Source organism: Epinephelus fuscoguttatus, linkage group LG22, assembly GCF_011397635.1.
Source record: "Epinephelus fuscoguttatus linkage group LG22, E.fuscoguttatus.final_Chr_v1".
In the NCBI taxonomy this organism is placed as follows: domain Eukaryota; kingdom Metazoa; phylum Chordata; class Actinopteri; order Perciformes; family Serranidae; genus Epinephelus; species Epinephelus fuscoguttatus.
This window is the reverse complement of record NC_064773.1, coordinates 29,108,123-29,133,924: the sequence shown is the minus strand read 5'-3', so window position 1 is coordinate 29,133,924 and position 25,802 is coordinate 29,108,123. Positions and strand designations below refer to the sequence as shown.

General features: G+C 41.8%; 1 protein-coding gene across 1 annotated transcript; it reads right to left on the bottom strand.

Moving 5' to 3' along the window:
• Positions 1–359: 359 nt before the first annotated feature.
• Positions 360–25,802, bottom strand: LOC125882481 (NXPE family member 3-like). The gene is made up of 7 exons (XM_049566188.1): positions 25,708–25,802; positions 24,864–25,017; positions 22,974–23,414; positions 21,888–22,183; positions 14,180–14,250; positions 2,667–2,870; positions 360–2,584 (listed from the first exon to the last, which is right to left on the bottom strand). Exons 2-7 carry the CDS (start codon positions 24,963–24,965, stop codon positions 2,031–2,033), a joined length of 1,668 nt encoding a protein of 555 aa, XP_049422145.1. The 5' UTR covers positions 24,966–25,017; positions 25,708–25,802; the 3' UTR covers positions 360–2,030.

Sequence of the window (25,802 nt, the reverse complement as noted above, 5' to 3'; positions counted from 1 at the left end):
TTTCAGCAACAACTGGAAGAAGATCGGGATGCAGCCTCTGTCAATTATGCCCCAAAGCTATGGAACACACTACCTCTAGATATCAAGGAAAACAGCTCTCTAAATATTTTTAAAAAGAAAACTAAAATGTATCTGTTCACTTTAGCCTTTAACTAGCTGACTTTCCTGATACAGGTCTGAAACTCTTCTTTTTATGCTTCATGCTGCTGAAACTTTTACTTGAAATTGTGTACTTTTACAATTCTATATATATATATATATATATATGTACAGTACAGGCCAAAAGTTTGGACACACCTTCTCATTCAATACGTTTTCTTTATTTTCATGACTATTTACATTGTAGATTCTCACTGAAGGCATCAAAACTATGAATGAACACATGTGGAGTTATGTACTTAACAAAAAAAGGTGAAATAACTGAAAACATGTTTTATATTCTAGTTTCTTCAAAATAGCCACCCTTTGCTCTGATTACTGCTTTGCACACTCTTGGCATTCTCTCCATGAGCTTCAAGAGGCAGTCACCTGAAATGGTTTCCACAGACCAAAGCACAGATTTCCACTGATCTAATGTCCATTCCTTGGACCAAACAAATCTCTTCTGCTTGTTGCCTCTCCTTAGCAGTGGTTTCCTAGCAGCTATTTGACCATGAAGGCCTGATTCGCGCAGTCTCCTCTTAACAGTTGTTCTAGAGATGGGTCTGCTGCTAGAACTCTGTGTGGCATTCATCTGGTCTCTGATCTGAGCTGCTGTTAACTTGCGATTTCTGAGGCTGGTGACTCGGATGAACTTATCCTCAGAAGCAGAGGTGACTCTTGGTCTTCCTTTCCTGGGTCGGTCCTCATGTGTGCCAGTTTCGTTGTAGCGCTTGATGGTTTTTGCGACTCCACTTGGGGACACATTGAAAGTTTTTGCAATTTTCCGGACTGACTGACCTTCATTTCTTAAAGTAATGATGGCCACTCGTTTTTCTTTAGTTAGCTGATTGGTTCTTGCCATAATATGAATTTTAACAGTTGTCCAATAGGGCTGTCGGCTGTGTATTAACCTGACTTCTGCACAACACAACTGATGGTCCCAACCCCATTGATAAAGCAAGAAATTCTGTGTCTGGAGAGGAGTGTTAGCATCCGTTTGTAGCGCAACTAGCCACAACTTCAGCATCTCGCCGTCCAACAAAGGCAGCCTATGAAAGCTGTACGGGGTGTTGTGTGACATCCTGTTTTTGCAAACACGAACCATTGTTTTCAGTGGATGCAGTAAAACTCTCAACTGTACTCTGTGACAACCAGGGCCACTCTGAGTGGTGCTCAGCATGGCTCCTCTGTTTTCTTCCGGCAACAAGCAAAGCTGTCGCGAGATGACGTCACAGCCGGGAGGAGGTGAAGGGTCAGGGAAATGCTTAGTATGCTATCTACAGAGATAGCACTGGCGATCTGAACCGGTCAGTGGCGAAAAAAAGCACTTTTAATGCACAAACTTATATGGGACGCATTTGCCCCCGTTACCGTTTTAGTTTGTTTCACGGCTCCCGGTTGCATCCGCCTCCCTCAATAGTGAACTGAACAATTTTAGAACGAGTTGTACCTATAAATCATACACACACATACACATGGGGAAATAGGGCCCAGGTTGAAAAATACCTAAGTTATCCTTTAACTACTCAGAGGTTTGCTACCTGCCATCATTACAGCAGCAGGAAGCTGTTGCGATAACTTGACCATAATTTAGGTCACAAAGAAGAGACGAATTGGCATCATGTGAATACTAAAAATTTGTAGATATTATCCTTTGTCCTTAATTGCATCATGTTTAACACATTAATGCTGACAAACCTAATTATAATACAGTATTATTACAAAATTATCACACATACTCTGATTAAAAGTAGATTTATAAACACTGTTGTCGGTCTGGTCTGTGCTGGTGACTACTGAAGGCAAAATGCAGCATTTGGTAGGAACACAGAGACAACGTAAACTCAGTGTGCACTTGAATCTACAGTTCTCCCCCAACACACACACATCTAGCCACCCTTTTGAGGACATACATATGACAAGAGAACATTAAGCATATTCTTAATAATGGTACCTGATGGATGGATGTTATGCGGCAGGTGGTGGGCCACAACCATCTCCCAGGCATCAACCAGATGAACATTCAGTCCTTTGAACATGGCTCTGAGCACCTTATCACGCTGCAGCGAGTACCAGTCGCCGAAGGTTAGCGTCACGTCAAGTGCCGGAGCTCTTGGGTTCCCTGTCCGGATGATGACCACTGTGCTTGGAGCCCTGTCGAGCAGCCGCACCACCGCCCTGCGGATATTCTGCAGCCGCCGGATGTACACCTCCATGGGGAAAGGGCCAAAGTGAGCCCAGATGCCAAAAACTACAACAGTACTGGTGCCTCCAATTAAGCCATCTAGTTCATTGGCAATGTAACGAAACTCGCTGATTGGGACAATGGTAAAACTGAGAGGAGGACCGTGGCATCGGAATGTCACCAAGATGTTGTTTGCATAGTCCAAGGAGATGTAAGGTCCAACTTTGTGCGGGCTGTGCAGGTCGAACTCCTTAAGATCTAAAAGTATGACAGATGGAACAGATTACACTGCAGTGTGAACAAAATCAAACTGTTGCCAGAAATCCTGTGGATCAGCTACCTGGTAGTATGGCGTTGAGGTATTCAAACCACTGCCTGATGGTGGAGTCTCCATACATGTGGACTACCTTGTCTTTCAGACACTGACTGATGGCAGAAATGTTGAATTGGTGAACTGTGGTGCCATCCAGTGTTTGCCACAAACCCTGGTAGTAATAGCCAGAGGGTCTAGATGTCACATTGCTGCTCCTCACCTCTGGTTGACCTGAGAGGAAGTCAAAGGACAAGTATTGTCCACAAATCTCACGAAAAGACTAAAATCGAGGTCTCTTCTGTACCTGCTTTATCTGTGGCACTCTGCCTCAAGTCAATTTGTTACTACCAACATAATATAAAACCTTTATACAATAAAAGTGCCACAAATACAAAGTTTCTTCTTATTTCCTAAACAGAACTGAGCACTGTTAGACTATTTTTAGCAAAGCATGGCTACACATTTGGTGCACTAATGATAAGCAGGAGAGTGAATGTGAAAATGCATTGCAACAGTGCCCACATTCATTGTGACAAAAGAACATGCCACTCAGCATAATGGTGTCGCTCACTGATGTATTTGTAATAGTTGTAGGAGCTCTGTGGCACAGAGGAATAATAATAATTAGGGCCTAAGCACAAAAGAGCACTGAAACTGCGAGGAACCTATTGTTTTAGTGGAGATTACTATTATGATTATTAGGGCCTGAGTATGAAAGTGGCAGGGCCTCATGGTCCTAGGACTGAAAGTGCTAGGAACCTATTGTTTTTGTCGATTTTTTTTTTTTTTTGGGCTTGAGTACTGAAGTGTGAGAAACTGTTGTACCCAAGTTGCCCCAGCTCGAACCAGAAAAGTAGACTTTTGCGTTGACCAGTACTTTGCAAGAAATTATTTTCATTATTAGGTCTAGAGCGCTGACCAGTGCCCATCCCTATTGAGGCTGAAGGAATCATCATCATCATCGTGCATACACTTTTTGGGGTGCAATCTCTGGATACCTTACGAGGTACCTGTAGCCTTCAGCCAGGAGCAGATGTCCTCAGGTGGTACCCAACCTTCGTTGAGTGTTTCGACCCTTAACCACCACAACAGTCTCCATTTGGTGGGCCAGCAGCGGTGGCCAAGTCACTGCCCATTTCATTCCTGGCTTCCAGCTTCCCTCTTCCTGTCTACTCCATATCCAGTAGGAAGCTCGTTATGCCTCCCCATCCTTTGAGATGCTTGTTTCTTGCGCCTTTGTCCAGGCACAGAGCTGACAACAATCCCCATGTTGACTTGGCTGGGAAACCTCTGCAACTGATCTCCACAAGGAACAACCATGCCTGCCATTCCTAATCCCTGCAATCCTGAATCAGGGACTGGTACTTTCAAGGCCTTTCTCTCATGGGCCTCTTCGCATCACTCCTCCCATGGCACTGTCAGTTCAACCAGAATTTTCTCGTCTTCTTTTGACCACAATACAATGTCCAGTCAGAAGGATGTGTGCACCACCTCTGGGAACTGCAGCATTTTCCCAACATTGCTCCTCATCTCCAAGGAGGTGGCAGTTGCTGTCAAGTTATTCTGTCTGTTCAGCTTCTGCCCAAACTTGAAAATGGCCTGGTCAACAATAAATAGGCACGGAACAACTCTTTTCCTCTTCACAGTTTTATTTTGCCATTAGAGGTATAATAGGTTGAAAACCTTCAAATAGAAACAGAAATTTACAATCATCACTCTCAAAGGAAATGAAACAATGTTTTAACTCATTTTTAAATATTCTAAATAATGTAACTTTAACTTAAATGGTTTTAACTTGCAATATTTGCTATTTTAACATTTCAAACATGCTACATCAATGCATCTTAAATGACCAATGTTTAAAGAATGCAGTCGTACTGGCCTCCACCTGCCGAAGGTGTTTCAGTGTGTAGACTCTTATAATACAGAGGAGCACTCCAAAATATACCTTCATAGTGTTTAGCTAACATTGACTACTGGAATGCATATTTAGTGAGCAACAAACTACTATTTTGGCAGAAGCATATGCACTGCAATACACTTTCTTTACACACAGGCCATTTTGTTTCTTGAAAATAATTAATTCTGATAAATATCCACTCCTTGTTAAATATTGTATAACTTATATCAAACTCTAACTCACAGACAGAACATTTATTTAACATCATTGGTTACTTTAACATTGAAGAGTGAAATCAATGTGTAACCTGTAGTACTTTAAACAGTACAGTATTTTAAACAGAAACATAAGTAAAAGAGAAAATCAAATCTAAGCAAGTCATTTCATTCAATTAATTAATTAATTCATTAAGACAGTAAACATTTTGTCAGTATCAATTCATACCAGTGGCCTCTTCGTGGTTTCCCCCAAGCTGAACAGTTGTCTCTCTGTTGCCTGCTCCAGCCACTCTGAGGTGCAGAGTGAATCTGTTGGTGCACTGCGGACAGGTGCCCCACTCAGCTGATGAGCTGATCAGCCTGGAGTTTCCTCACCTCAGCAGGGAGAAATGTACTGCTCCACACAGCCTTCAGGAGGTGGCATTACTGACTGACTGGGGTGACTGATCTGACACTGTGACTGTGGACACAGTTGCAGAAGATTTGGCTTTGGTCTTTTGGTTGAGAAAGAAAGGCCTAGACCCCTTTATCAATCTAATACTGTCTGGCTTCTTCTTGCATCTCTCCTACTTGAGTGTGTCAGTAAGAGACAAGAGGCACTTTGTCATGGCGCCCTCTATACCGTCCATGGGTTAGAGATGTTTTGCAGGCAGACAGTATGTGTGCCAATATCCCCTTTTGACCACAGAGTCTGCAGTTTGGGTCCTCTCTCAGGCCCCATGTGTGCAGGTGTAATGGTGAAGGAAGGATTTCGTACACAGATCGTAAGAGAAAGGAAATACAGAGGGTCTCCAGTCTCCACATTTCTGCCCATGAGATCTTGTGCTTCAGCAGGTCCCATTTTGTCCATGCACCCTGAGAACCTTTTTCTACTGCTCTTGCCATCCGCCTTTCCTCCTCGCAGGCCCATACTTCTGTCTGGACCATGTCTCGCCTGTTCCTTATGTCTACATTTCCCCACTGCTGGAAGTGTGGAGAGCCGAGTTCTTGCCGCTCAACACATGGGTTTCCCAAGATGTCACTCACTGCCTGCTCTAAGGCTGCACTGACTGCCCATTTTTGCCCAGATCTGGTCGTCACACCTGCATACCTGCATACTAGGTCGTAGTTGGAGTCCCTCAGGCTTAATAAGACTCTGCATTTAGCCACCCTGAATTCCTCCACAACTGACAACAGGAAGGAGCTGTAGTTGCCTGGAGTGGAAATGGAGGCCCACTGATTAGAAGATTGGAGGAATTCCCAGCCATCTACGCAGGGGCTTGTTGGTTTTCCTCTTGTTGCCCTCTACAGCACTCATGGGGAAAATGCAGATTGAGATGGCTATTTATGCTATTTACCTGAGGTACAAGCACTCACTTAATTTCAGCTTCTATTCAGTCTTTCTATGGTGCAACAGTGGTCTGTTACACTCGCCACTCCACTGTACCGGCAACAAAAGCCCCTTGAGCAAATGGCCAATAAGGGTTAATATGCTGATGTAACCTAATCTGTGCAAAAGATGTACAGACGAAGGTAAACACTAAATGGAACACATTTCATTCAGGTGGGATATCTCAGTATCTCAGGCAAGGCTGCAATGAAGCAACAAACACTGGAGAGTAGTCTCCTAAAGAAACAGAGAAATCCCTCAAGTAACAAGGCCAAAAGGATTACAGAGAGGGTCTGTTATTGTGTACTTATTTTGTAAAAAATAATAAAATAATAATTTTTAAAAAACCATAAAGGAACAGCTCAGATGCAGGAAACGTTTTATTTTGAGGCATTCATTGCTAATGGACAGTAAACACAGCCTGTAGATTGATTTTATTTCGCTGTGGATCATGAGGTGGCATGATGGAGTGAATGGGCGTGTCTTCTCTTTAACAGGAAGAGTAAAGTTACAAAAGCTGTTACGTTAAGGTAGTGAACAATGTTAACACATTGAAGAACTTATCATTAATTACTTCTGTGATACAGACACAAATGTTATCATACTAACATATGTTAACTTAAGCACGGTATACACCATCCACCAAATAATAAACAGAGCAGCATCTTTGCGCACTCAGTATAGGAAGCTATTAGAGCTGTGTATCACCACTGATTTCGTAAATTGATTCGATTTTGATTCACAAGGTCCCGATTAGATATGATTGTTGACTTGATTCAATATGGATTTGATTGGGGATATTTCAGTTAAAATACCAATTTTTGCTAGTGTGCGAGAGAGATTCTCAGAGAAGTAATACTGTAAATTTTACAAGGAATTTTTTCAAAAAAGAATACATTCAGTAATAAACTGAATATTTTATAACCAAATCTTGTTTCTAGAGCAGCAACAGTAATATTAAAACAGCCACAAATTGAACCCAATATCTCTCTGGAAAAAATCTAAATCAACACAAACATCAGTCAGTGTCAGCCCTTCTGTCCTCTCTGCTCCTCCCTCTGCTACTGAGGCGAATCACTGTCTGCAGGTAACATTACCGTTGGTAATGTTAAGATCAGTGGCAAACTAAGCTAAGCCATTAGACATAAAAAGTTGTTTCAGCTTGTTAGTAACAATTTGCTATTAGATGGAAAGCGCTCTGTACTTGTTTATAACATAATATTAGCGGTGGTCATGGGTGGATCTACCGGGGTGGCATAGGGTGGCAAATGCCACCCTAAAAGAAAGCCATGCCACCCCTGCTGCCACCCCAGTTGACAGCAACGAATTCAAAGAAAAGTTATGGCCAATTTGACATTTACGAGCGCGAATCTCCAATGTCCGACTGCAGTGAATTCAGCACGAGATAATGCCACAGCGGCAAGAGACTGCTTTGTTTGGAAAACTGAGTGGAGCCAGAGGGGTAGCCTATTCCAGAAAGCAGGTTTAGTGAGAACTCTGAGTATGTTAACCCTGAAATGAGGGAAACTCTGGGTTTTCAGTTCCAGAAAGAGAGGTAAATCAAACTCTGAGTCAATCACCATGGCAACTGAGTCTGTGAACCTAACCTGCTCGCTGGTTAGGTTTTTCTCCGTCTCCTCCCTCTTACACGCTGTTTTATTTCCTCATTCATTCAGTCCGTGTCAAAGCTTGTATCGAAGCGCATTCATTAGCGGAGATTTACCGTCTGTCACAGTCTAAATCCTGCTGGATATTAGTTTGTTACTCAGGACTGTCTTAAGTTACTGAGTTTATGCACATCAATCATTTCTTTGGACATCGGTTTTTGTCTTTACATTTAAATATTACACAGCGAAAATTCATCCTCAGCTCAGAATAAACCTCTGTCCTTTTTATATTTATTATTTTTTATAACACTGTGCACAAGGATCAGACTGTCAGCAGCTCCCAAATGTTTATTGCACATAATGTGTAGGTCTAATTATTTAAATTTTAAAAATCGGTATGAAGCTTTAGACACGTAGTATCAATGACTAATGATCTCTATCACTGATGTCATTGGTCGCACTGATGGAACATAATTCCTATAGCCTAATATTGGTGATTATACAGTATGTTAATATTTCTGAGTGAGCAATGGTGCAGCATTTCAGTGTCTTTAAATTTACTACATCTGTAGCTGAAATAAAGTCACTGAATGCTGTTGAGTCAAGATACAAATAGATGTCCAACATTTTAAAATCTACTGTATTTTAACCTCAACGTCTTTTCAAATGCAAATCACCAAACATATTATTACTGGGTCAGACTGTGAGTTTACAGTCAGGTCTTTATGTCTTTGATCTATAGCCTAGCCTGTATGTTTTAAATCTTCCTATTTTTCAGTTGCTGCCTCCTGTGTTTTTCCCCATCACATTAAATCTGAACAAATATATTATTATATATTATTAATATAATGTAATGTATCGACAGCCTGATACACAGTCAGATTCCACCACTTTATCTTCATTAAGGAAATGTAAGTCTGATAAATGATGAATAAACGGACAACACTGAATAAAACTTTTTTATTAACTTTATGGTTAACTTATTTACACTTTCCTCGCTCTGACTCTGGCTCTTCTTTTAAAGATAAACGTGAACCATCTACTACACATGCATTAATATCTCTACATCCACTGGATTAAAATGGAGGCACTGTCTTTTATTTACCTGTTGCCATGGTGAATCGTGGAGTCGGAGCTCCACTGATGATGGCTTTTTATTGTCGGCTTAACTCAGAGTGAACATACTCAGAGTTGACTGAACTAACTCAGATCAGCTGTTCTGGAACCGGATACTCAGAGTTTCCCATCTCAGGGTAAATCAACTCAGAGTTCAGGGTTAGACTCAGGGTTTGTTGAACCTCCTTCAACACTTATTCCTAATATGAACTGTTTCACATGAAACCTCAAATGCAAGACATTGATTGCATGAGATTAAGTTTTTCTGTATGAGTTTGTAAATGGCAGCCCGTGCCCTTATGTAGTGTGAACATACTATTTCTCATCAAACTGTGATAACTGCGATTAAATTCAGTATATATACGTCTGCCATATGTTGCCACCCCTCAAAAATTCCTGCCCCCCTCTTGCCACCCCATAAATATTTTTCTAGATCCACCCCTGGCGGTGGTGGATGAAATACTGTGCACAGAGCAGATAGAAATATGGCTTTCCTACATGTTTACATGTTGCTGAACAACTGTATTAATAAAGTACTGACTTTTTTTCGTGGAGGTTTTATTGCACTTACAGTATCAAGTGTAGCTGTTGTCAGCTCAAGTTATCTTCACTTCCCTGTCTCTACTGCAGCATCTTTACTCCGTGTTTGTGTGTTTCTGTGTCTGTGTAAAAGCGGCGCAGCAGCCCAGATGCACGGACAGCAGGAGAGGCTGTTGCAGCATGATAATAAATAACACCAAAACATAAAAAAGTAAGCTAAGAGTTGCAAATAAAAAAGCAGGTAACATTGGAGCTTCTTCATACTACAGTCATTAATAATCTAGCGCCACAACCCATTTACTAGTTTAAATTAGGGCCAGAGCGCCCAATGGTGTGAGGACCCTATTGAAATGCAAGGAATAAGTATTATTATTATATACAAAAGAGTCTCTTGGAGCCATACTCTAACAGGAAGTCAGCAATTTTGTATTTACTGTGCAATTCTGGTGAATTTTGGGCCATTTACAAGGGTCATACTTTAACAAACCCTCCAAGATATATAATCCCTTTGACTTCAAAATTTGTCTGTCCCATTTAAAGGATAACTTCGGTAGTTTTCAACCTGGGCTCTATTTCCCCATGTGTATGTGTGCGATTCATGGGTACAACTCGTTCTAAAATTGGTTCAGTACTGAGGGAAGTGGCAGCCGCGAGGTAGATATGGGGGCAAATGCGTCCCGTTTGCACATTAAAAGTGCTTTTTTCGCCACTGACCGGTTCAGATGGCCAGTGCTATCTCTGTAAATAGCATACTAAGCGTTTCCCTGACCCTTCTCCTCCTCCCGGCTGTGACGTCATCTTGCGAGAGCTTTGCTTGTTGCCGGAAGAAAACAGGGTACGATATATACGAGGGCAAAGTATGCAACAGTAAATGTGCGTCTCAGAGACTATTCTAGGTATCAGTATTACATGCATAAAGAGATATTAGTTATACTTATTTGATGGATAGTTGACCATTTGGTTCCTGTGGTTTTGGCCGCCTTCTCCAATTTATTTTGGGCACATGAAAAAAGGTATCCAGCACTGCCCTGTTGATTGGGGGGGGCGGGGGGGGGAACGTAGTTACACAGCGTTTGGTAGTTTCTGTATCATCCCAGGACACATCGAGACCATGAATATTGGGCAACAGGTCCCACTCGTTGCTAGAGTTGGGTCGGTTCTCGGTAATACCAATTCGGTCCGGTACTCCATCTTGGACCGGGTTTTATTTTTTGAGACCGACCGGACCGCATACTCGGGCAGAACATACGCAGAGCGGAGGACGTGGAGGTCCGCCCGGTAAAAGTGGACGTCCGCAAGTCCTGTGCGCGCAAAGCACGACTGCACGGACTTCACTCCGCGCACCAGTGCCACACAAAAGACTGTTCGGCATATATTTTTCACATCGCGGGGATTTTTCACGGACATTTTTACACGTAGTCCGCTCCGCTTATAGTACGCCCGAGTCTGTGAGCACTTGTGTCTGTCTCTTCACCAAGCGCACAGCGCAGGAGAGAGAGGGGGGTGGGGATGGGGCGGGGACTGAGCTAGGAGGTGCAAGTGCGCATGCGCCTCTACTGTAGCCTGGAGTTTGTTAAATAGTGATGGGGAGTCGATAATGGCGGACAATTTAGTCTCGACGAAATCAAGGAATGCGCCACTAAGGCAACCCTTGTTTGCACTGATTGAGTAAACTGCAAAATTTATTTGTAAGGAATAAAAGAAACAACTTGTTACTGTCACTCGTCCTATGGTAGTTTTTAATTTTAAATGAGTCAATTGCGCCCCCAAGTGGCCAAAATCCGGTATTACTGACTTGATGCGTTTTTTTTTTTTTTTTGTTGTTGTTTTTTTTACAAAAACTGGACAGTTTTTTTTTTCTCATACCAACCCAACCCTGCTCGTTGCAACACAGACATTCTTCCTCTGTGGGCATGGAGTCACAGCAAGAAGCACCACCAGTCACCAGAGATTCGCGTTCATGCAGCCGCTGCTTCACCCTTGTCTGCTCGTTGGCCCTCTCTCTCTATCCTCGTCTGCTCTTCAATTTGTAGGAGCTCCTCGTCCGTATACTCGGGCTCAAATAAGTACGGGTGACCATTGTAATAAAAGGGCTCATCCTCATTCTCGAAATCAGGTAAATATGCAGCCATGATACCGATGCAGTAAAACTCTCAACTGTACGCCGGGACAACCAACGCCACTCTGAGCGGCGCTCAGCATGGCTCCTCTGTTTTCGACAACAAGCAAAACTCTCACGAGATGATGTCACAGCCGGGAGGAGGTGAAGGGTCAGGGAAAGGCTTAGTATGCTATTTACAAAGATAGCACTGGCGATCTGAACCGGTCAGTGGCGAAAAAAAGCACTTTTAATGCGCAAACGGGACGCATTTGCCCCCGTTACCGTTTTAGCTCGTTTCGCGGCTCCCAGCTGCATCCGCCTCCCTCAATATTGAACCAATTTTAAAATGAGTTGTACCTATGAATCATACGCACACATACACATGGGGAAATAGGGCCCAGGTTGAAAAATACCTAAGTTATCCTTTAAAGACCTTCAACATGAAAAGTTGTTAAAAGCTTGAGTTTCTGTCAAACTGTGTGACCGTGGCGTGGCATCAAATTTCCATGTTTCGCCACAAAACAAGAATTGGTTTGTAACTCCCCTGTAGATGTTCAAATCTACCTCAGACTTCATATGTTTGATAAGAGTCACAGCCTGAACACATCTACATGCCAATATTTAGTTATTTCCTGTTGCCAGTAAGTGGCAACAGAAAAACAGGGAACAGGTATTTTGTTCAACAGTGTTGCCACAATCCCACTTCCCTGTTCAGTTTCACAATGCACAGCTGCATCAGCCAGTGTCCTGCCAGTACCCACATCAAGCACAAAGGTGAAAGGGCCTGTTCATCACTGCTTGCCGCTTTAATTTTAGTTCCATTTTTTGTTTTTCCTTATGTAGCATAAAGGGACAACAACTGCTTTTGTTGTCAACTCTGCTTTGTACAATGACAATAAATAAATGAAAACAACCTAAATGGTTAAATAACAAAAATATGAAATACTATTATCCATCCCTTGATGCAATACTTTTATCTACAATGACAATCAAACTCATTATTTATAGACCCAAATGGTGTAAAAATGTTGTAGCTTGTACCTTTATGGGGATCAAAACCTATCTGGAATTAATATAAGCCTCAGCTACCTCACCAGGTGTATGAATGTAAAAAAATGTTCTTCAAAACTGGGAGAAACACTGAGGGTGCTAATAAGAACATGAGAGCATCTATTTTAACTGTTAAATGTGTAGGCTATCTGCAATAGACAGGTAGTTGTTCAGTTGTTGTGCATTGTAATGATACGCTGGTACATACAAATAATAAATACTCCCTCCACACAGTTGTGAGAAACAAAGCACTAAAGCAATATCAAGCTAAAACCAAGTGACGTTAAGCAGTTGCAGCTCCTCATTATGGGGATAACAGCTGGTATTCACTGACTGTATAAATGTCTTATGCCAGGTACACACTATGCGATATCAGCCCGCTTCTAGCCTGACACAGCGAGGTACAGTGGGCATGGATGGTAAACGCCAGTGAGTGTTGTAAGCTTTCCAATCCACAATCCATCGTTTCATCTCGTGTAGTGTGTCATAGTTAAGGACGTTCAAAGCCACGTCTGAGACGCCTCACAATGATCAAACAGAAAGTCTAGCATGTTTGATTTTCTTCTTTTCATTCACGACTGCTCCCGTCACAGCCGTCACTTTGACCAAAAGGAACACAGAGCGATAAGCTGCCGTAGACAACTGTATGACAACAACAGCCCAGGGGTGTTTGATATTTCCTCTAGGGATGACCACACAGAGTAAAAAGGGGAAAAATGATGGTGATAAACAGCAAAACCACTTTAGCAACCCGGTGAGTATTGTCATTAGCATCAAGCTAGCAAACAATGTTACTTCTTCATAATGGAGACGGACATAAAGTAAGAAAATGTAAACATATTGGATGGGGCTTTTACTCACCACAACTGCAGAGGCTACGAGCTTCATTTGAAACAGACTACCTTATAAACGGGCCGTTATTTATTATTCCCTCTGTATTTTTCTATTTTTACTTTTTATCTGCTCCTGTTTGCCTTCATAAAGTTAATACATTGGGTCGTCATTTAAAACTCAACACTTCCTGTATCCGTTTCAGATTAAAAGCCCCTTATAACTTCGGTTGAGAGAATCTCTTAATTTTCTAAATAGGCTTTTATTGTGAAACATTTGCAGGAACTTGCTGTGGAGGATTCAGTGACTTGTATGTTTGCCTGAGGTACTTCAAATGTAGCTCCTGCCACCTGCTGGCACTTTTTCTCTTACTACAACAACATTTCAGCTGGCACATGAGCAACCACAGTGACTGAAATAATAGTAATAATAATAAAAAAAATAGGACAAGAATAACCTGATGACATCACACACATCGTGAAAGACGACCAGGGATGATTAGTGTGGACCATCGTGTAGTCTGTCAAGTCACGGCAGGATTTTATGACTCCACAATCGCATAATGTGACATAGTGACTGTCGGAACGGACAGAAATGTCATGTAGTGTGTACAAGGCATTATGAGCTAACATTACTCCAGAGAGACTGGTCACACTGCTAACAGCTGGTGCCATGTTTGATAAACTTTTAGCGTAGTGCTCTTCGCAATTTGGGCTAAATGCTTCTCTCTTCAGGGAAATGCTACCCAGAGTTAAGTGGCAAGTTGTTCACGTATTCAGTGCTGGCAGTAGAAAAAAATGTGCCTTACCTATTGTTTTTGGCAACACATCAACATTGGCAGGTCTTGGTGCCCGAATGTAGACTTTCAAGTTGACACCCCTGAGAGGAGATCCACACGATAATTTATCTCTTGCACACACTACAACATTAACAACATAAATACAACAATACTGGACAAAATCTGAAATCATCATATGAAGTTAAAACTACAAAAATCAAACAATACAATAGGAAACGTAAGAGTTCATTTTTAGCCTCTAAACATCCACTTTGTGAGTTAACTCTGCACTAACTAATATTTTCATCTAAGCAATGGTTCCAGTGACTATGTGTAATGTGCAAGGTGCTGCTTACAGTGCTCAACACACAGATAATTATCACTGGAGTTTGCAGTTACCCTCAGCTCTACAGAATGTTGTTTTGGTTGTACAACCTGCAATGTTGTAGACCTAAACTGTATGCCATTGCTGTATCATATCTAATGGGTGCAAATAAACTGCTAGCAACTTAAAGTTATAGCCTATAAGATTTATTGTATATATATATACAGTACAGGCCAATATATATATATATATATATATATATATATATATATATATATATATATATATGACTATTTACATTGTAGATTCTCACTGAAGGCATCAAAACTATGAATGAACACATGTGGAGTTATGTACTTAACAAAAAAAGGTGAAATAACTGAAAACATGTTTTATATTCTAGTTTCTTCAAAATAGCCACCCTTTGCTCTGATTACTGCTTTGCACACTCTTGGCATTCTCTCCATGAGCTTCAAGAGGTAGTCACCTGAAATGGTTTCCACTTCACAGGTGTGCCTTATCAGGGTTAATTAGTGGAATTTCTTGCTTTATCAATGGGGTTGGGACCATCAGTTGTGTTGTGCACAAGTCAGGTTAATACACAGCCGACAGCCCTATTGGACAACTGTTAAAATTCATATTATGGCAAGAACCAATCAGCTAACTAAAGAAAAACCAGTGGCCATCATTACTTTAAGAAATGAAGGTCAGTCAGTCCGGAAAATTGCAAAATTTTAAATGTGTCCCCAAGTGGAGTCGCAAAACCATCAAGCGCTACAACGAAACTGGCACACATGAGGACCGACCAGGAAAGGAAGACCAAGAGTCACCTCTGCTTCTGAGGATAAGTTCATCCGAGTCACCAGCCTCAGAAATCGCAAGTTAACAGCAGCTCAGATCAGAGACCAGATGAATGCCACACAGAGTTCTAGCAGCAGACCCATCTCTAGAACAACTGTTAAGAGGAGACTGCGAATCAGGCCTTCATGGTCAAATAGCTGCTAGGAAACCACTGCTAAGGAGAGGCAACAAGCAGAAGAGATTTGTTTGGGCCAAGAAACACAAGGAATGGACATTAGACCAGTGGAAATCTGTGCTTTGGTCTGATGAGTCCAAATTTGAGATCTTTGGTTCCAACCGCCGTGTCTTTGTGAGACGCAGAAAAGGTGAACGGATGGATTCCACATGCCTGGTTCCCACTGTGAAGCATGGAGGAGGAGGTGTGATGGTGTGGGGGTGTTTTGCTGGTGACACTGTTGGGGATTTCTTCAAAATTGAAGGCACACTGAACCAGCATGGCTACCACAGCATCCTGAAGCGACATGCCATCCCATCCGGTTTGCGTTTAGTTGGACGATCATTTATTTTTCAACAGGACAATGACCCCAAACACACCTCCAGGCTGTGTAAGGGCTATTTGACCAAGAAGGAGAGTGATGGAGTGCTGCGGCAGATGACCTGGCCTCCACAGTCACCGGACCTGAACCCAATCGAGATGGTTTGGGGTGAGCTGGACCACAGAGTGAAGCCAAAGGGGCCAACAAGTGCTAAACACCTCTGGGAACTCCTTCAAGACTGTTGAAATACCATTTCAGGTGACTACCTCTTGAAGCTCATGGAGAGAATGCCAAGAGTGTGCAAAGCAGTAATCAGAGCAAAGGGTGGCTATTTTGAAGAAACTAGAATATAAAACATGTTTTCAGTTATTTCACCTTTTTTTTGTTAATTACATAACTCCACGTGTTCATTCATAGTTTTGATGCCTTCAGTGAGAATCTACAATGTAAATAGTCATGAAAATAAAGAAAACGCATTGAATGAGAAGGTGTGTCCAAACTTTTGGCCTGTACTGTATATATAAATAAATATATATATATATATATATATATATATATATATATATATATGGTGTGTATTAGGCTTGTGCTGATTTCCGGTTTAACCAGTTCGGTCCTGTTTAAGAGCTGCACCCGCTTTAATTCACGTCAACCGGATAAACCGGAGGAGGAAAAAAAAAAAAAAAAAAAAAAGCTTTTCACATTGGTGGTGTGTCAAGGGACTATTTTCAACTTATCTTGCATTGTAACATGCATTATGACAAATTAATAAGGTTTATGTTTGTTTATAAATGAAGTGGAGGAGCCTACAAGTGTTTTGTTTAGTTTGTCTCAGAGGTTTCAGAGCGACTCTGCAGCTCCGCTCAGCTGTCTGCTGCTGCTGCGAGAGATCAAATTTCATTGGGGGCGGGGAAAAGTGCGAGGGAGTCAGCAGTCATTCAGTTTGTTGCCCTAGTAACCCGTTTCCACTGAAGACGTTCCTGGTATTATTTGGGGGGCTGGAACTACTACAGGAAAATCCTCTCGCTCAGCCCTCTCAACCGCCATGTCTCCACTGAGAGCGCGGAGTCGAAGGAAGGTTCCTTGGTGTCCTTCTGCGTCTTCTTCTTCTCGTGTAGCCTTGTGTGTATTGGCGGTTAATACAGCATTACCGCCACCTGGTGGATTGGAAGCGCATTACACCTATAATGGGCTTTTATTGGGAAAAGTAGCTCAAATGCGACCCCCAGTGGTACAATTAGGTATAATTCGATATATCGGTTTGGTTAGATATTTAGCTTTAAATCAAACCGGTTGGAAAATTTTCAAACCGGCACAAGCCTAGTGTGTATCTTAAAGTTTGTGAGAAGACCACATGTAAAATAAAATGTAAGACTTTACAATAAAACACTGACTAACAGCAAATACTATCCAGTTTTCCCTATGAAAGTCAACTTTACATGTTCACATATATTGTATAAGAGGCGGGACCAGGGGCGGACTGGGACACAAATTAAAGCCCGGGACATTCAGGCGCACTGGCCCACACGTTTCTACCTATAATCCTCTATATCAGACCTGGGCATTTTACGGCCCGCGGGCCACATCCGGCCCGTTGGCTGTCCCTGTCTGGCCCGCATGAGGTCAAGTAAATTAAAACATAAATCAAAAATAGGCCTATTTATGCTGTGCATGAAATACGGCTGTGTTGCTTTTATTTTGAAATGATTGCAGTTGTTTGTTTTTTTTAATATTTACGTAGTGACGCACATGCGTAGGCGAACAGCTACATGTGATGCTGGTAAGTTAGCCCTCAACATGTCAGCCCACGGCAAAAAGAGAAAAATCGATACAGAATGCCGCATTTTCAACAAGACATGGACTGCTAAATATTTATTTACAGAAGTCAAAGGTAAAGCCGTGTGCTTAGTTTGTGGTGTACAGGTCGCCGTGTTCAAGGATTACAATTTGAACCGCCACTACGTGACTAAACACGAGGAGAAATACAAGAACTTGTCTGATCAAGAGCGCGCAAGGGAGTCGGATGCTTTGCTAGCTAAACTGCAAAACCAACAAGGACTTTTTACTAAACTTTGCACATCCAGAGATGCAGCTGTCAAGACAAGTTATGTCATATCCCACAAAATCGCTAGAAAAAGTAAACCGTTTTCTGACGGGGAGTTTATTAAGGAGTGCTTGTTGGACTCTGCTGCCCTAATATGCCCGGAGAAAAAGGGAGCTTTTGAGAACGTGCCTCTCTCACGACAGACTGTAACGAGGAGGGTTGAGGACATCGCGGGGAATCTGGAACTTCAGCTGAAGAACAGAGCGGTGTTGGGAATAAAAGGATTTTATATGTTTTACTATCAGTTGTGTTTCACTATATAAATTTTAGATGTGTGAACAATGAGAATACTGAGATGATTTCAGCTGATCTGAATGTGTTTGCTTTGCAGAAGTGGAGAAGTACAGGAGAGGAAGAGACATGAAGTCTGAGGAGCACATACCGCAATGCTTAGATAATCAGTTTCATATATGGTAGTAAGAATAGAAAGTGATGAACAGATAGTAAGGTACAGCACGTGTAGGGAGTCGTGTTGTTCTCTTGTCTTTCAAAACAGGAACCACGCCCCCACTGTCAGCGGGAAGGAGTCAGATTAACACGAGGCAGGGGCGTGGTGTGGTGAAGGAGGAAGTGGAACCGCCAATGAGAAGAGGACAACGCCTTGCGTGCACAATGACACTCTGTTACGCTCAAATATACTGGGTCAGGGAAAGGACAGGAGGTCAGACTTCGTGAACTGACACACCTTTGTTGTTCGTCAGGGACGTGAAGTTGAGACCCAGAGCTCTGTAATTTTATTCCTTTACTGCTTAATAAACTACATTAACTGAGACCGAATATCTTCTCCTATTGCTTCATTAAAGAACACGCAGGACTGAGCTCACACATAGCACATTGGAGAGTAGGATGAGCCCCCAGTCCATCAGCGGTCAGCTTCGACTATTTTTCCCTGGCTTTGGATGAGAGCTGCAATGTACGTGACACTGCCCAGCTACTCATTTTCATACGTGGGATATCTGCAGACTTTAAAATCACGGAGGAGCTGGCAGCCATGCAGTCAATGAAAGGGACAACAACCGGGAGTGATTTATTCACGGAGGTAAATGCATGTTTGGACAAGTTGGGACTAAAATGGGACAAGCTGGCAGGTGTGACAACGGATGGTTGTCCAAATCTGACGGGGAATAATGTTGGACTTTTGAAGAGAATGCAAGATAAAGTGACAGAAATTAACCCTGAGCAGAAATTGACATTTTTGCATTGTATTATACATCAGGAAGTGTTGTGTAAGTCAGTGTTAAAAATGAACCATGTTGTTGATGTTGTAACTAAAACAGTTAACTTCATCAGGGCAAGAGCATTGAATCACAGACAGTTTGTTTCACTTTTGGAGGAAAGTGAGATCGAACACTGTGACATAGGCTTCTGCACAGCTGTCAGGTGGCTCAGCCTGGGAAAAGTACCGAGAAGTTTCTGGGACCTGAGAGAAGAGATTCACGAGTTCTGTGAAGAAAGAAATGACATTCCACAGCTTTCGGATGCAGACTGGATTGCAGACCTTGGTTTTGCTGTAGATGTGGCACTAATGAATGAACTAAATGTCAAACTGCAGTGCAGAGGCCTTTTTGTACATGAAATGTACAGCGCAGTAAAGGCTTTCATGAGGAAGTTGCAGCTTCTCTCAAGCCAAATGAAGGACAACATTCTCACCCACTTGCCAACACTGAAGGAAGCCACAAAATCAGCTGATCACCTCGACAAGAACTCATCCATGTTAGAAGCACTGCATGGTGAGTTTTCAAGGCGATTTCAGGACTTTAAAACAGTTGAGAGTGAAATGCACATGGTTTCTTCTCCCTTCACCTGCAGTGTGGAGAATGCACCCAGTGATGTTCAGATGGAACTGATTGACCTTCAGTCTGACACACTTCTGGCAGAGCACTTTAGGTCAGTCTCACTGCTTGACTTCTACTCTTCCCTCAAAGAGGAGAACTTTCCACACATGAGGAGGCATGCTCAGAAGATTCTAGTCCTCTTTGGATCTACCTACGTATGTGAACAGACATTCTCAGTGATGAAGTTCAACAAATCCAGATACAGATCCTCTATCACTGATGACCACCTCTCAGCTGTCCTTTGCATATCCACCTCAGACATTCAGCCAGATTTCAATGCACTTGTTCAAGCCCAGAGCAGACTGGATTTTTCCCACTGAACAAGTAAAATGAACTGTAAAACATTAAAAGCATTTATTGCTTTTTGCATGAAGTTGACAGTTGCTTATCTTTAACATACTGTAAAACACCTTTTCAGTATTTGGGAAGATTAACATGTTAAAAATAAAATGAAACACTGATGCAGTTATTGTTTTTACTGTTTATTACTTCTATAGGAGTATTTTCCTACACCACAATTTCCTATATTTATATAAATATTTACAGAATATCCTTATTCTTCTGAATACCAGTAGTAACTAATCAAAAATATATAATTTATTGCTTTTTACAATGGGGAAAATTAATACTGAGCAGAATTAAGTTCAAGTTATTGTTGGTTTGGCCCTCCAACACAACTCAGTTTTCTTATGTGGCCCCTTTTAAAAATTAATTGCCCACCCCTGCTCTATATGCTTGAACACACTACACAAACGCTGTCCTCAGAATCAACTGCATAAGAAAATCAGCAGTTATTGTCTAATTCCAGACTATAAAATAAATGCAATAATGAATTGGCCACAAATGGCTATGTGCTTATGTCCTGCCCAGTCCTGCTCTTGTATTACATAACCCCAGTTTATATTTCCATGGCTCACAGCAATGAACTAAGGAGGTATAAATTGGGCAACAGGCCCTATAGTCAACTTTTAGTCAACTTATTACTACAACAAAAAAATCCCACTTAATACTACTAAAAGGGTTTTCCTCTGGCTAAAATGTAATGCATAGTAAGCTATGCCTTCACATTGCACCTGTCATATTTCTGGTCTCATCCTCCTTCTCATCACGACTGGGGTTAGTCTGTCCCTCAGCTTCATTGTCCTTGGGACTGGGAGCACCACTTAACGTTAATTACATGCATCCACAGGAAAAAAGCAAGCACATATTTTCATTTAGTACAGGTTTAAATTATAATGACTTACAATACCTAGTAGGCTAGTTGGCCTCTTGAACCAGACACAAAAAATACGCAATTTGCCAAAGTCAACCTTGCACATTACACACTCTGGAATGTTAGCTAACATTAATACACCTGCTATAATGGCACTGTTGGCTCCAGCTCCATCTCCGTCATTAGCAACACCAGCGGCCTCAGCCTGTCAACCAATGCCGCAGCCCAACAGGTCGGTTATTTTGGAGCACTTTGCTGTCTTTTCTTGTACAGAAGATTTTTTATTCAAGTTTTTTCCACGCCACCCTTTCTTGTTTTACCGACTTTATCCATGTTTTCTGTCCACGGTCAAACTAGCCTGGTCTGCCATGAGTAATGACTGATGACTACAGCTAGGCCAATCAGATTTCAAGAAAAACCAGAGCCTCTTTCGTATTGGAGGAGGCCGCTCTTGTCTCCTCCTTCAAGCATCGAAACACAAGATTGACACCTACGTTCCCTCTGAACATCTCACAGCAAACAAACAACATGGGAGGGATGCACATTACAGTACTGACAGCTAGCAACTAGCTTGACATTCACTAGTCTCACCGAGCCACTTAGTGACTGCCCTCATGAAATGCCCACACGCATATGTTCACTTCCCCCCCAAAAATATTTTATCATTGGATCTACACGATTCATGTACGTCACCTATTTTGTATTCAAAACGGCGAATTTCGCCGAAAGGTGAGCAATTTTCATGCCTGGACTGATTAGTTTGATTTGTATTATTTTTAGAGCATCAAACATTATTAGATTTAATTTTAATTGCCTACACTTATAAACTTCTGGAAGTTCCCATCAAGGAGACACACAGGTAGCATTGGATGTATGTCACTGGAAGTTATACAAAATGCCAGTCCTGTCTCTCTGCTGCCTCACCTTTGAAAGAGCTTTGTCTCATTGGCCTCAATGTTTACTTTGTATCTTGTCCTGGAATGGCTGATCCTGGAGTCACAGCTCAGGTTCTTTGGCTTGTAGCAGAACCAAGGCTCGCCTGTACGGATGTCAGTGTAGTTGCACAGCGGCTGCTGGGTTGGACGCAGGCAGACGTTACAGACAGTAGTTTCAGAAAGTGAGCCTGAGCGGAAGAGGCTGTGGAAGTAAATCCTGTCAGGATGTTCTCTGGTCAGCCTGCTCAGCACAGTGATAGCCTCACTAGGATGAACCAGCGTCACCTGTTTAGATAGAGAATTAGAGTTTTTACTAAATCCAATCATGTCACTCATATCAATAAAGACAAATAAAGTGAATACTACTTAAAGCCGCATACTGTGAAACATTTTAAAAAATCATTTCCCCAAAACCAGATTGACTTGGGATGAGAATCTCCAGAGAATTGTCCATTTACTAAACCCCTCCCCCAAATGGCAATGGTCCAATCATAGCTTAGCAACTGCAACTAGGTGTGGCAGGTCTGTCAAGCTTTGGATTTCTCCATATATTGAAGTGGTGTGCATGGGGCTGTAGTAACCGGGATACTCTGCATTTAAAGCGTTTAAAGAGGATTGTCTTTTTTTAAGCCTTTTGAAAAGCAAGAACACACATGGGAAAGTGCAACAAATTAATTAATCAAGACTATTAAAGGTTTGTTGTTTTAAAACACGTCTACTGGTGACAACAAAATTTCAGCTCCACGAGTTACTGTTTTCACCCATCTCATAGAGCTACAGTATCAATTAGCAAGCTACAGCTGATAAAACCTATTAGTGACAGTTTGCAGCCAAAAGATCTACAGTTGACGGCCAGAAATGAGACCCTGCTTTTGTATGAAACAGCCCCATTGTTTCAAAAATGTGTGGCAAATCTGTCATTGTTATTACAAGCTGCATCTGTGCTGTTATAAGTAAATGTTAACAGGTGTAGCAACAGTAACTAAAAGGGGTGGAGCTTGGTGACCAATCATTTAGAAGACAGATTTAACACCTGCAGTGCAACCACATTTAACATAGTAGTATTTAGCATCACCTCAACCTGCGCGTCTCCTTCCCAGGGTAAAGAGAATACAGCAGAGTAGCTCCCATTGAGATGATCCACCACTTGCCCAGCTACACCTGCACCAAGCTTCAGGTTGTGGAGCCGGGCGAGTAAGAAGTCCCCCCCATACTTCTTGGGACGACCATGGAAGTCAGACATTGTTATCATGACCTCCAGCTGATCCCCTACATGCCACTGTCCTCCTCCCCTCCTTGGGAGAATGGTGAAGGTGCTGTGAGCTGGATCACTGGTCTGCTCCAGGGAAACAGGAGCTGGCAAAGGTGGAGTTTCAGGCCAAGCAATGGAGTCTAGTAGGAGGCGTTCCTCCAGAGCGTCCTCAGGGGAGAGTGGCTGGAAGGTGCAGAAGCTGTGATTCATGTCAGGATCAGTGGAAACTTTTGGGACGATGATGGACTTCATTATATCCTGAAACTGGCAGGGGGTCAAGAGAGATGGTGACAAAGACGCATCAAACAAATGCAAATGCAAGCTAATTTACTAATGAAAGCAAAAGGGTCAAGAAGGCCCAAGCTCAAAGTGACTGAGTATATTTGGGGGATTGATAAGAACAGTTGATCTGTTAGCTGGAGGAATCTCTACCTTTCCCAACTTCCCCTGTGGCCCTTACTCTGTTGTTGGTTATTGAGCCATGGAGAGAATGCATTTTTTTATGCTATTCAAATTGAAAGATTGTGTGTGTGTGTGTGTGTGTGTGTGTGTGTGTGTGTGTGGGTGTGTGTATTTTAAGGTCTTGTTCACTAAAGTTCATGTTTCAGGGTATTTTATTTCATTTGCTCAGAAGCCATTTTGAGGCTGTTTCACTTCTGATGGTGTGACATGGTAGAGTAAGATTTTCATGGCCAAAAGATGCATTGGATTTTGTTGCATGCACAATGGACTGAGCCGGCGAGGAAGAGAATCCAGGAAAAAAACATTAAACCTCATTGATTTTTCTCTCATTAATCTTTACAGATCACAGTGGAGGAGAAGGTAAAATGAAGCTGATGATTAAGGAGGAACGACTGTGCTCGGAAGTATGTGTTGTTGGTTATGGTATCTGTAACCACATCCAGTGATGTCATGATGTCAAAACAAGATCATCAGAGAGTGTTGGGTTACTTTTTCTACAGTGCTGTGTAGATTTATACAATAAAAATCTTTAATAAGATGTACGATAAGTGCATGATCTTTTACACACAGACTCTGAAAACATAAAATCATTGACAATGAGTCTGGAGTAGGAAGCAGTTTTCGCAATCGTGTTATTTTTCCATTGTTTTGCCCTCCACTCCAGTTTCTTTTTAAGGTGAGTGTGTGAGTATTTGACCTGAAACTGCTTTGATATTGTTGACAATATTCAGAAAGATTGTCACAGTTCAAATCTTAAGTATTTCTCTTTAATATCAAATATTCAAGACCAAACAGGAAAAAAACTATTTTGATCAGATCTGATAGATATTCACCAACTGTCATCAGATTTTGATTCAAATGTTGATTTGTTTATGTGCATGATTGGTGCATGTAAGTATATGGCATCAGCTTGTTCAGACTGAGCCCTGCCCAACTCAAACCACTGAAAAGAGCACAGAGAAAAACAGAAATACAGAAATCTCTGATGGGAAGCAACCAAAAAGTAGGACAGAAAACACTGAGGATTTTTATCTTGTCCGGGGTTTACAGAATATTGCCGGCACAATCACAGGACTGAGAGGAAAATTAACATTTAACTCAAACTGCATTTATTTACAGTGAAGAGCATTACTGTTATCTTGAATCACAGTGAAACACATATTTAAAAAGTATACCCTGACACCTGACCAACATTAAACATTTCAAATGGGGTCCATCATTCAAGTGATGCCACTAAAAATAGGTTCTCACCTCCAGAAAGTCCATGTTGCGAAGCACTAAGATTAAGACACCCATGGCCAGAACGAGGAGGATGACACTGTACTCTCTTCTTGTACAAGCTCTGGCCTTCATGACAGTCCTGATCTATGGCCGTAGCACAGCACTGTAACCACTTCCTCTGGTACTGGAAACATAAAAGACAAAGAACAAAGAGGTAACTGAAACCTTGTTATGCTGAGACTTGAATCTAATTGTAAAATTCTCTCTATACAAATAGTGTGACATGTCCAACTTTCAGCTATCATGACTAGATCTGGTCTTACAGGTAATTCCTTTCATCAACCATCAATCAAATTCACAACCAAAGACAGCAGCCTCTGTCTCTCTTGCAGTTTAACACCAGTCATTAGGTGACCACATGATGAACACTTTGCAACATCATGTAAATATTTGAATAGCACAGTTGTTACACCCCTGAAAAACAGGTAATAAGAATCACAATGAGCACTTAACTCAAACAATTCTTATATGTAACTATTTAAAAAGAAGTATGGGAGAAACATCTTTGTGTAGAGAGTACACACTCTTTCAGCTACCATACACACAGTATTTACCAAAGGCAAACTCATGCTTTCTGCGGTATATATATATATACCACAACATGTGAGTTCACAGTTTACACAAAATGGCGGTGCCACTCTGCCCGGCTACGGGTTGGTCTATGCTACAAAGCGGGGACTTCACTCACACACACTTAACTACACTCGACAATATATCTCTCTAATTTACTCATGATGTCACACAAACTCTCTTGAAAACAATTGACATGTTAACGAACAATCATGTTTAACCCTCTTTAACAACGACAACATACCTGTAGAGGGGAAATAACAATCAAGAGGGTGACAGTAACAGGGACATTTCCTCAAGGTGAACTTTACACGGATAAGGAATATTGCGAGTTCCCAG